This window comes from Dermacentor silvarum, chromosome 9 (assembly GCF_013339745.2).
Source record: "Dermacentor silvarum isolate Dsil-2018 chromosome 9, BIME_Dsil_1.4, whole genome shotgun sequence".
In the NCBI taxonomy this organism is placed as follows: Eukaryota; Metazoa; Arthropoda; class Arachnida; order Ixodida; family Ixodidae; genus Dermacentor; species Dermacentor silvarum.
In genome coordinates this window covers 118,390,485-118,403,282 of record NC_051162.1, presented here as the reverse complement: position 1 = coordinate 118,403,282, position 12,798 = coordinate 118,390,485, and the positions used below count along the sequence as shown (strand labels likewise).

Here is a 12,798-nt window from a genome sequence, read left to right as displayed (position 1 = left end):
GTGTTTTGCCTTTTGCCCGTCAAAATAGAGGCGGCGTTAGGAGCGTTAGTTGAACGTTCTTGTGATACAAAACTGTGATCTTTGTGGCGGTTTATTGGCTCGACCGGATTTAATCTGGGTAAGCTTCGTATTATTCCTGCTCCAAGACATTCTCGTCCTACGAATAAACTTAATCACGACCGTTTTGGGAGCGGGGACGGCTGAACTTCCGCGCTGTTTCGCTACAGCGGCTACTTCCGTATCGTCCGAGAAGACATCCTCACTGGCTGATTGCGGTCAGTAATCGAGGTTAATCCGCTCTCGCCTGCTGAACGTTACCTGATTGTCTGGCCTCAAACGTACGTTGGACATTCCGAATTTACATTCCAAGCTGAATTTATACTTCAGCATTAATCGTTTTGTCGGTCTGCCTTCGCTTCTGTACACCTCCCGTATAGTGTGAATTATGTGGTTTCTTGATTATGCTTTTCTTGGCAAAATAAAATCTGTGACTGCACCCTTGGCTAGAACATGCTTGTTTCGCGCCTAACTTTGGTGTAGCTTATCGCTTGAAAGATGATCTTCGGTGTAACCGTGGTCATCGAAACGTTATCGACCTTTGTTTTTTCACACGCACGGCTTCGGTAGTCAGGTGAGAACAGGTATTCTAACGCGTGTGTTTGGGATTTGAAAAACCAAGCTGCGCTGCATAAAAATGCCTAACTATTGTGCGTTTTGAACTTTTATATGTTTTGTAAGCTAGCTGAATCGGGACCGTGCATGTATTTTTGCGTCTCGTCGCCATATCGGAACTGCCAGAGAGTCCGTCATGCGTTACCTGCGCTTTGACCTGCGTATCTGCCCGCTCTCCGCGTTAATCTTGGCGTGTTTGGTGCGATGAAAATAGTTAATGTTTAGAGGACTAGTTTCGCGTCCTTGGCTTGAACGGTACGCATTTTGCGAAATGTCGACGCGGAAGAAGCCGTGCCTCAGACATCTGTCATTTTCATATCAATAAAAAAAAAAAAATTCGTGGTAGTAGGTTGAACTTATTCAGCTTGCTCCGCTGTGTATCAGTAATAAGCGCTCATTTTCAGCTTTTCATGCTTAGTTCGTTTCAGTAGTTTCGTCTGGCCCATGTTCACAAGTGCCGCGATGCAATTTAGGTCGTGCTGGTCGTTTCTGCTTTAAAATAATCCTTATTCAGAGGACGCTAGTCTGCCTCATGTTCGTATCATGCTGTCCTGACATTAACCACTTGTGTCGATAGCGTCTTGGAACAGTTTTCAGTTAAAATGTCCCCCATGCTAGTCATTTAATAGCAGACTTATCTATGTCCCCCATGCTAGTCATTTAAAAGCAGACTTATCTAATACAGGTGTCACACGATGGACTTCTGATCGCGATCAAGACCGATCCGGATCGAATTTCTCGGTCGTGATTGGCTCCTTTGCGCAAGGCTGCGCGAGGAAGCCAATCGCAGTTGAGAATATCGATCCAGATCGGGCTTGATCGCGATCAAAAGTGGTCATGTGACACCGGTATAACTTGCTAACTTGAGCAAGTATTTCCATCAGGTGGTATTAGGGCCCATTCACACTTACGATTAGGCGAGGTCGCGCGACCGATTGCGACTGGCGACCAGAAAGCTACTCAAGACGAACAATGTTCATACTGACAAATGCGACCGACGAGTCGCTGAACCGAAATGTCTCGCGATATGCCGTTCACGTCTGCTTGAAATGTCATCGCCGCGTAAAATAAGTGGCAGCGTATACGGACATCCTGTTCCTTCGCATCCGATTGGTTCAGCTGTTCTGCGACTGCGGTCGTGTGACTGAAAAATCGAGCAGTAAGCGACTGGCCCAAAACGGTCGCATTTCGAGAAAAGCGACCATTTGCGACTACTTGCGACTACTTGCGACTAACTTGGTCGCGCGACCTCGCCTAGTCGCAAGTGTGAATGGGCCCTTAGTATGGTATAAATACTTCCAGGCATAGATGCCTGTTCATTGCAATTTCTTTTCAGTTAGGAAAAAGCATGTTGCTTACCGATTTCCAGGCATTTCGTATCTTTCACCTCTTGTAATATCGATAACCCATTCCTCAGCCCAACAATTTTTTCCCCACATAAATAAGTGCAGGAACCATTTTCATGCATTTTGCTGCAAAATGCTGCAATAATGCAAGCACAAGCTGACTTCACTAGAATATATTTGTCAGCATTGAAGTTCACTTGGAAGTTTAAACATGAAATGATTCCCAATCTGTGCTGGTGCATACTTGGAATGGATGTGGACTTATAGCTGCAGATCATGCACAAATTTTTTTTCTAGTGATTTTTGTTCACGGTGAACAAGCCAATATACTCTGACCAGAAGATTCAAAGCAATCTGCAGGATTGCTTTGAATCTTCAGGTTTACTTTCTTTTCACATTGTCATTATGGTCATGTAAGCATAAAAAAAAGCTTAGGGTAGGTGGTTATACATTTCTTGCGTAAGAGGCAGCAAACTTGACACAACAAGCACCACTTTTACCAGCATTCATTATTGTGTTTGTTTCCCATTTTTCTTGGTGTGTTTCCGTGCTAGGATATTTTTGTCAAGCCCCAACGCAAAATTTTACGTTTGATGCACGAGTGGATGTTTCATGAAAAGTTTGCAAAAATGCGTGTCTTTGATACCGAAACTGGAAAAAAAAAAAAAAAAGCTGACATTACCACTTGCTAGAGGTGACATGAAACCCAAAGCATTGAGAACTAGTGCTGCTTTTTGGCATGCCCTCCAAGATTAGGCAGCACGCTGAAAATCTCGGAGGCGATGTGCTGGAACAGTATACTACTAATTTCTAACCAATTCAGCCAAAGTTAAGTTTTTTTTACTGCTGGCCTTTTAAGCCCACTGTTGAATAAAAGGCTTTCACTTTGATCTCCAGTTGCCAAGATCCTGCATTAGCTAACTCACTGCTGCGATTTCGGAGCAGAAACTTTTCTATCCTCGTCACCGCACTTACTCTGCCACCCTTGATTGCGTTTCTCTTCCCTGGGCAACCATTGTCTTAACAGGCCAGCAGATATTTGTTTTTATGCATTACATGACTCGCACAGTGCTATTCATCCTCACCTAAAATATGAGCTACCCTTGTCAGCCCGCAATCTTTATGGCTGTCTTCCTGTCTGCTAACATTTGGCTTATCATTAGCTAGCACTGGGCCTCTTCGATTATCCATCCCCGAGAGTCGGGACTCTCCCACACACTGTGTATGCAACGTTGATTGGCTGAAAGCACTGCCTTGGACAGTCCGGGATTGTCAGAAATGGATAATCAAAGAGACCCACCAACTCTCGTGCAACGTTGGGTCATTGTAATTCATTTTTGTATTTATGTTTTCCAGCACACGCCAAGTCGAGCACGATGCACACAAGCAAAAATGGAAGCGACAGCACGAGCTCTGCGTCAGTTGACGCCAAAGGTGAGCAGGACGAAGCGGTGTGCCACCACTGGGGGCCCCCCGTTTCGCTCCCCAGATCCCCCAGTCACTCCCCCCCGATCGCTTTTCAGTGACTTGGCTCGGTGAGAAAACGGCCGCCGGCCCACCCCCACAACCCTCCGTTTGGGGGCACTCGATTGTTTTTGCGTTTCTGGCAAAACATGCACATGCCTTCTGCCGCCCCCCTCGGCCGGCAGGGGGGGTGCCACGGTCGCCCCCAAGGCAGCGACGGCCGACAGGTGCGCCCTCTAAGTCCCACACAAAAAAAAACAAAACAAAATGCCGGCTGTTTTTTTGCCGACAGGCGGAGGAGGCCGCCATTGATGTGCATCTCTCTTTGTTTTATTCTGACCTGTTTGCGTTGTGCTGTTGTGTCCCGCGGACCCTCCTGTAGACACACACGCTCTCTCTTGGTCGCAACGTGTAGACGTCACGTCGAGACGGGACATTGCCACAGTGGAATGATGACGCCCGCCCTCTCCTTGGGGAGGAGGCCGCTCTTACTACTCTTGTAAGCTAAAGGGTTGCCCCAAGGTAATAACCACCTCTTTAAAAGCCGATGCCTTCCTCTCTCGCCTCTATCTCGTTTCTTTTGTGGGTGGACAGGTTCATTGGCCCGCGTGCACTAACCCGTTGCATGTCTCGTCTTTTTGCCCTTTCTTCTTCCTCCTCCCCCTCCTGCGGCTGGTACGGGTGGACGGGCATAGGTGGCGCCGGTGACACCAAGAAAGAAGGTAAGGAGTCTGTGGAGCTGGAGAAGTACTGGCAGGTGGTGCGGAACAACCCGGCAGACTTCACGGGATGGACCTACCTGCTGCAGTACGTGGAGCAGGAGGTGAGTTACTAGCCCCAAAACATTCTACATGCAGCGAGTGTATGTTGTCTGGCTGGCCATTTTCTTCTGCTGACTGAAAAAGCAGCTGGGCCATAGACTTCCACTCCTGGGGATTCATTTCGTCGTCTGCTTGTGTCATTTTCATCTGCTAACACAAAAAGAATCTCTGCTATTCTCTGTTACTCTTGGGATGCCAGCCTAGGGAATGCGAGCGAGCAAACCTGCGCGTCTTGGTTTTACTGTTATGCGAGTCAGGATGAAAGTACAGCTACTCCAGTGTTTTGGACCACTGGCAGCAAATGCTGTAGCGGCGCCATAGCTCTGCATGGCTGTTATAGTGTGGCAACTTTACCTACTGCTTGGGACATGTGGTGGAGTGTAGAATAGAAAACTGGGCATACGGGGAATGTAAGTGAACTGCCCCATCTAGTTTTCTGAGGTGTGTGCTACAATGTCAAACCTCGATAATAACGAAGTTGTACTTGCAACGAAAAATTTTATATCGAGGTTTCATTGATTCAATAGAACTAAGATGGGGAAATAAAAATAGCTTGTTACATCGCGAATTTTGTTAAGTCGAGGTTTGACTTATTCAAGGGCACTCCAAAGCTGTGTTAGCAATGGGGACGTTTGCATTGCCACTTGGCTGGCTTGTTTGGGACAGACAGTGGGCCATTTGTTAGCATTGTTCATCAGCCCAGCCTGGGCAGTATACATTGCCTTTTTCTTGCACTGTAACTATTCGATAGTGAACAGTCTCAGAATAGTTTGTGAATAATACTTGTGTATTCTGTAAAATAATGCGCCCATTGTACACATCTATTAAGTGCAAGAAGGGAACTGGGAGCTGTCTTGTAGATTTTGTGTTTTGGGCTTTCTATGTCTTGTGTAGCCAGTGTGACAACATGGTAGTACCTCGCACACTCGCTTACTACTCTTGCTACTCGCTCTTCTTTACATGAGAAAAGTAGCTGGTCAAACGCAGTGGCGATTATTTTTCTCTGTTCTTGCGACAACTTGACCGTTTTGATGCTGCGAGGCCATGAACGTGCTTTGGTTTCTGTCCACCAGGCGGCATCATGGCAAATTAGTGGAGATTTATCACTTTCACACACATTCTTTGTCCTGATGCCACCAGGCCTAACAAAAGACTCCACTGTTCCTGAATAGGTGCTTTGATTTCTATCTACCAGATGTTGCGGCACGTTAGGAATGATTTGTTACTTAAGGTGATTTTTGTTTCGGCGCTGTTAGCGTTAATAGATGGCGCCAGTGCTGCTGCAGAAGAACTTCGACTTAGTGTTATAACACTGTCTACGAGAAGGCAGCACAGTGCTATAACACAGACCGTGCCATTCTCGTGTTACATGCTCCTCTAAGAGCTTCTCAGTTGCAGTTTGTTACTAATTGCTTGCTACTCTTTCAAGGCAAAGTTCCTTTTTTGACACCGTTAGGCCTAACAGGAGGCATTGCTGCTGCAGCAGGAGTGCTTTGACTTCTGCAGCTATGGGGATTTAATTAGCCATACATAGTGCCTAATTACATGCTTCCCAGAGAGCTTGAATGTAGCAGGTCGTAGCACCTTTACTGCCTTTGCGCAAATGGTCATAACTGCACATGCTTTTATAAAACAGCCTAGTGATCCCTATTGTTTCTGCCTTTGTCTGCTACAGAACAACCTGGCAGCGGCGCGGGAGGCTTTTGACAAGTTCTTCTCCTACTACCCCTACTGCTATGGCTACTGGAAGAAGTACGCCGACATGGAGAAGAAGCTGTGCTCCATCGACAAAGCTGAGGAGGTGGGGACGCATTTCACAGTCGCATGTCAAATTTCGGCTGGCTGGCCACATTTTCCTGTCGCGTCCTCGTTGCAGGCCACTCTTCAGTACTTGTACTGGTCATGGCAAGCGAATCGCTTCTCACACATTTGTGTCTAACATGAGATATACGCACAGCAGGTTTTTGTTGTTCTTCACGTAAGTGGCTACATTAGACTTTTGGGTAGGTACTGCAGAAATTGCTTGGTCAGCGAATTTGTGCTCTGCAGCGGACTGCGTGACTTTGTAAGCTTGACCTGCGTCGCCGTTGCACCCTTTCCAGACATTCGAGCGAGGGGTCGCCGCCATTCCGCTGAGTGTCGACCTGTGGATTCACTACATCAACTTCGTCAAGATGCATTTCAAGGATGAAGAAAACTACTACACCAAGGTTAAAAAGTGAGCAGCAATGAGATCTGGTCATTCATCGTGTTCTGCACAACCACGCTGATGTTAGCGTCTGGGCTGACATTGTTGCACGCGCATTTCGTGGATGTGCCACTCGAAGTGACTGGATTTTGTTATAGTTCCGAGCTGTGCTTGGGAAGGAACGTAGGAAGACATGACTTGTGTAGGAGAGCAAAGCTGAGAGGCAGCACCAGAATCAATAATTGATAGCACGGCTGTGGGCACCATAATTTTCTGCAATAGCACGCTTCGGATTTTTTAAGAATTCATCTACCAAGTTGTAGTGCAGGTAATGTGGACATTTTGCCTTCATGAGGAGCAGTGCCATGTAGCGATCTGTTAGTCCAAGTTCACTTGGCAAATCACACTTCCACTTAACAATTGAATTTCTAGGATATTTTGGCGCGGCTGATGGGCACAAAGACTCACGAATGTGTGTCTACTATAATGCAAAATTTTGCAATGGGATACGGAGTTGGGACTAGTGTGTGCAGCGCTGGCATTATTGGTGCAAAGTTTGTTGCAGTGTGTGTGTGAGACGTGGCTGCATTTGCGCTCTCGTCCGCAGCCTGTTCGAGCGTGCCATCGAGTCGTCGGGCCAGGACTTCCGGTCGGACCGTCTCTGGGACATGTTTGTCACGTGGGAGCTGGAGAACAAGAACCTCAAGGAGGTCACCGCCATCTACGAACGCGTGCTCCAGGTGCCCACCCAGCTCTATGGGCACCACTTCGAAAAGTGAGCAGTTTCGCACTAGCTCTGCTACTTGGAGTTGCCTGGTATGTGATCGGGGTCTGTTTAAAAAGCTCGGAACGGGGTTGGCTGTGTCCCGAGCAGAGTAATGGCGCACTGAAGGAACAGACAAGGCACTATCAACCAAATTTTATTGATAGTCAACTTGTTTTGTTCATTCCTTCAGTTTGCCCTGTCCTATGTGGTGTCACTCTACTCAGCTATAACACGTACCAGTCAGTCCAAGTTGGCACTTTTTTGCAATTTCTGTTGGTTTGTCCATACGTCTTTTCCATGGTGAATCCCTGGGGGTCAAAATAGCTCTCCACTACAGCACATATCACATCCCTTTAGTTTCTTTGAGATAATAAGCCCTGTTTCCATCCGCATTGGTGAACTTGACCGTGCTCAGAAATCCACAACGAAGGCAATATTTTGTCAAGCGCCTTCTTTAATTTGAACTTTTTAATAATTTAAAAATTCTGTTAATCCGACCAGGGTCGGATTAACAGAATTTCAAATTATTTTAAGCGGGAGAGGAGGCCGTGGTAGTTGCTGCCTTCAGTAAGTTCTGCGGAGTTGGGCGTGCGATAATGCAATCACATTCTCATGGGCAGTTGTTACATTCACTGCCAATGTGTCACCGAAGAACATGGCAGAGCAACGAATCCTTAAGATGGTGTAGTCTGTTGCCTATGTTTATTTCGCCATATGTTGCCACATCGCTGTATATTGAAGACTTGCTTCGCAGCGTCGAAACCTGTCTGTCGCGTGCGTCACTCATAGGGGCGTTGGCAGAACAGTGTCAAGCACCTTCTGGGATGTTTCACAAAGAATGTCCGTTATGCAGGCAACGCTGGCACCTTAGACGGAGAGATCTGCGGAATTGTTTTTCACAGCAAAGTGTTCAGCTTCATCAGCATGTATGGTCTTGGCATCGAGATTATGCTCGGATTAACACTGTTGACACTAAGTGTTACACGCACCACCTGTCCACTGTCACACTTGAGGCATTCAGTTGCGAGGGTGTGCTTGGTTGTCACGGTAATCGTTCAGGCCAGCCTTGGCAACAATAGTTGCTTGATGTGGAGCTGCGCATGTTGGCTGCGAGAGTCGATGAAATGTTTTTCTTCTGACAATGATGTCACTGTGCAGGTTCCAGGAGCATGTGAAGACACACTTGCCTAAGGACATACTGTCCACAGATGAGTTCCTGCAGCTGAGGCAGCAGTACATGGAGTCCATGCGCAAAGCCACGCCTGTGGGGCCGCCTGGCCAGTCCGGCGACGAGGCCGGCTCCGCCCAGATGGAAATTGACGAGGACGACGGGGATGCCCCTCCGCCGGGCGTGGACGACGCTCCGCCCCCAGGTGTTGAGGACGCCACGAAGGAAGACACCAAAGCACTGGTGGGTGCTGAGAATTGGGGCCGGGACATTCACAGGCTGACTTGTTTTCATTGGCGTTGACGGCGTTAAATCAAGAAATTATCCAGCTTAGTGCAAGCATTGGCTGGGCCGACTTAGTGCTGATGTTTGCCTTCTTCCCTCTTCAGCTTTTGCCATTTGTATCTCGAGGTCAGGCATGTGATATGAAAATGGTTTAATGCACTAGGAAACACTGGTACGAGTATACTGGAATCAAGCTATGACATGAGTAGCACCAGTGTGTGGCCAATCTGAAGCCAATGTTAGCCAAGCTTGCTTGTTCCTGCCTTATTTGGAGTTTTGATCCTGGAAATGGGGTTTCTAAGTTGGCTATAATGGGCTGTTTGCATGTGGGTTCTATGCTGGCTTTAGTGTAGCCTACTGGAGTTACGCTAAAAATAGTTTCTGCTTTGTTTGGTGCTGGGCTAGCCTTGGCTCAAGGTTGGACAGACATTGGTGTAACTTCTCCAAGCGTAACTCCATTAGGCTACATTCGTGCTAGCATAGGCCCCACATGTAAACAACCCATTATAGCCGACTTAGCCAGCCATTCTCATGTTCCAAGCACGAAATAAGGGAAGAACAAGCAAGGTGAGCTAATTCTGGCTCTAGATTGGACGTTCATGATGGTCCTGCTTCATTTGGTGTTTTCATCCTAGGATGGGAGTTTGTTTTAGGCTGTTTACTTGTAGGACCGATACTGGCATGAGTGTACTGGAGTTTCCTGGAAACAACACACCTGTGTGCGTTTTGTGCATGCCTCACATAACTGTCTGTCTCAATGCGTGTGAAATTATTTTTGTTTTGCAGAAGAATGACAACGAGGCAAAGTACATCCGGGACAAGGTGGTCGAGAAACGGCGAGAACTGTTCAAGGCGAACGAGGCCGAAGTGGGCCGGCGGTGGGCTTTCGAAGAAGGGGTGAGCTTACTGTTCTTATCATTCCAACTCGGACCCTTGCTGGAGTTTGCTGCTAACAGAGCACACAATGGTTTCAAGCCATTTTTCTACAGTAATGGTAAACTTGTCTAGCTTATTCTAAAGATCTTATTTTACATGCTAAGCTAGCAACAGAACTACGTCACCTGTTTTCGTTCCATGTTGCAGAAAAAAATGGTGAAGCAGCTAGCCTAGGCAAAGGCCACTATCATGTTCGCAATGTTTGCGCAGTCCAAGAAATCAGGATATCAAACAAAAATTAACCCCATAGACATGTTGCAGTCCAGTGACAGTGATAAACAGCTTTCTGGTAGTGGTGATGATAGTTAAGCTTGTGAAGGTAAGTTCTGCTGGTTTTTCAGAAAAATCTTTTTCCGATTGTGAAAATCAGACACATGCCACTTCTTGTCTCGTTATCAAATGGGATTTGTGTTAGATTGGGGTACACCGTCTTTTCTTACATAGTAGTTATAAACCTTAGGTGTGTGCTAAGATTCGAGGGTGCACTAGAATTGTGTGAGTACTGCCAAATAAAGCACCAGTGTGTTTGTATGTTTGTTTTTTGATTTGTTGACTATTTTTTAATTAAGCCCAGATAACTTGATCAGTTTTGTCAGTCCCGTCCAGGTCGATTTAACGAAAGTCGACTGTACTGGTATGTGCCGCATAACAACCTGTGTGAAATTGTGAATTGAAATGCTGTTGACAAATGCATCGGCAGAGTCAAATTTAGCTGCCTTTCAATTATTAACAATCGTTTGGCGTTTCCTCAATCTGTTCTCGTCAGATCAAGCGACCTTACTTCCACGTGAAACCCCTGGAGCGGCTGCAGCTGAAGAACTGGCGCGAGTACCTGGACTTCGAGACCCAGAACGGCAACCACGCGCGGACTGTGATACTCTACGAACGGTGTCTCATCGCCTGCGCCCTGTACGAAGACATGTGGATGAAGGTGAGCAGCGGCTCTTTATTTATTTGTATTCGTCTGGGAGGACGAGTGTTTTGCATCAAGCATTTGTGTTTTTCATCTTTCATAGTCTTCCATCACAGCGTAGTAAAAAAAAAATTATTGGATTTTACATGCCAAAACCATGGGTTTATTATGAGGCACACCATAGTGGGGAGAGGACTCTATTAATTTTGACCACCTTGGGATTTTTTTAACGTGCACCGAAATCTTAAGTACACAAGCATTTTTGCATTACACCTCCATCGAAATGTGGCTGCCGCAGCCGGGATTGAACTCGCAACATAGAGCTCAGCAGTGTGACGCCATAGCCACTTAGCTACGGTGGTGAGTCACGGGTGTACTCAGGTGATAATTACGAGATCAGCACTGTGCAAATCTGCGAGGTGGGGGTGAGAAAAGTCGTAATCTAATTATAGCATAACACTACAAGTAAACTTCTTTTTTTTTTTTTTTTTTCTTTGGAGAAAGTAATACAGCTCAGATCACCTACAACGTTACGTAACCGCTTATAGTGCCAGACCGGATCTTTCACTTCCAGCGGGCGCATCGTTAAGGCATTGCACTAGACCAGCGACATGACCCAAAAAGTGAAAGTACTATCCTCGAAAGTGATCAGCTGAGAGTACAGCTTTGGGCGGATCGCAACTGTTCCTGTGACACATCGCCTAAGTTTGGTTCTTTCTCTTTGTGCTGTTGGCTGCAATAAAGGTGCCAACTTCTCATTCTTGTTTCTTTTACGTTTATAACGCACTTCACTTGTCATGTTTTTGATGTACAGTGGAATCCCTGTTCATACGATCTTCACGGGCATGGGAAAATGAAGCGTATCATTCGAAAATCGTATCGTCCAACATATTATCCAACCAAATCGTATTATCGGGAAAAGAAAAAGAAGGGTATTATCCCGAAAAACATATTAGGCAGAATCGTATCAACGAGGTTCCACTGTATACAGTTGGCTCTCATTACAATTGACCCTGATAATCCGACAAAAAATGTGTTTGATCCGAAATGTGTAATATCCGAAATGCCTCACTCCCGCAACATTGGTCGCAATGTCTAACAACGTTATTGTACAGAGTGAGCGACGAAAGTCCAAAGTAAAAAAACAAGAAGCATCAATTACAGTAGCAAATTAGTAGACAGCTATACGAAGTAAGGAGAGTAGTTTTATCGTCCTTAAGAAGTTTTAAACATTTGCTTACTAACCAAATTAGCAAGCACGGTGTCACGCACGCACAGGTAAACATGAACACATCTCGCTTGATGACTGGAAGCGTGGCAGCAGCAACGAGCGAATTTACCTCCATGCTATCTCTCGCTTCAACGCGAACTCAACGTCGAAAGCACGGCGCATACGGCGCTACCAGCACTGGGCGCACTTTGTCCACGTCGCAGATTGCTTTCAAGGTACAGCGCCGTAACCAGCAGCCGCCAGAGTAGGACCCCCCCCCCTCTCCCTCGCCTAAAATACAGTAGGCGTGCAGTAAATGTGGTAGGCTTGCAGACAAGAGGAAAAGGAACTGTACAAACGCGTCCTATTCCCTCTTCTCGTATCCGTATCTGTACGCCCATCATGACTTTATACCAACCAGCTCAACTTCGTTCATTCGAAAAAGTTAATTTAGGCCTCTTTACAGCCATGTTTCATTCACACTTTGCGTACCATTCTTAACTCATTGTTACCATGCCTTGCACTCTTCGGCCAAAACTGACCTTTGCACCAAGAAAACCCATTGGTCGTTCTTGTCTGTTACAGTACATAAAGTACCTGGACACTGCAGAGCCGGAGAAGGTGAACGATGTCTTCCGGCGGGCTTGCACAACACACCTGGTGCGCAAGCCAAGCATCAGCCTAGCCTGGGCTACCTATGAGGAGAAGCATGGTAAGAGTGGGCTTTATACACGAAATCTGTTTTTGCATGCGCTATCAGTCTACTACGCCAGAAAAAAAGAATGATGTATTTTTATCATACCTGATTGTGTTACAATGTCTACAAGGGTTTCGGAGAAGTCCTAGTCATATATAAGTAAGGTTGTTCGTTTTCAGGTTTTATATCTGTTTAACGTACTAACGCCTTAAAACTGGGGATCTGTTTCAAGCTGGTAATCGGTGGGGACATCAAGGTTTTCTAGCAAATACTCCTAAATTCCGTGTTTGTTTGGAAATTCATAAGTAATAATGAGCATTGATGAAGTTTAG

The 12,798-nt window shown here is 46.3% G+C and overlaps 1 protein-coding gene across 13 annotated transcripts in view; it reads left to right on the top strand.

Moving 5' to 3' along the window:
• The first annotated feature begins 18 nt into the window (after nt 1-18).
• The window catches only part of LOC119464155 (pre-mRNA-processing factor 39), a 30,696-nt gene continuing 17,916 nt past the window's right edge, over nt 19-12,798 (top strand). For 4 of the 13 annotated variants that reach the window (XM_049656216.1, XM_049656224.1, XM_049656222.1 and 1 more), the window contains exons 1-10: nt 185-338; nt 3,375-3,452; nt 3,542-4,305; nt 5,979-6,104; nt 6,406-6,521; nt 7,099-7,266; nt 8,416-8,668; nt 9,497-9,607; nt 10,413-10,577; nt 12,355-12,481. In XM_049656216.1, the coding sequence (XP_049512173.1) occupies nt 4,030-4,305; nt 5,979-6,104; nt 6,406-6,521; nt 7,099-7,266; nt 8,416-8,668; nt 9,497-9,607; nt 10,413-10,577; nt 12,355-12,481 (1,342 nt within the window). In that variant the 5' untranslated portion in view covers nt 185-338; nt 3,375-3,452; nt 3,542-4,029. Of the gene's footprint in view, nt 339-3,374; nt 3,453-3,541; nt 4,306-5,978; nt 6,105-6,405; nt 6,522-7,098; nt 7,267-8,415; nt 8,669-9,496; nt 9,608-10,412; nt 10,578-12,354; nt 12,482-12,798 lie in introns of those variants that run through there. The other 9 variants (XM_049656220.1, XM_049656218.1, XM_037724995.2 and 6 more) reach the window with 9 other exon arrangements.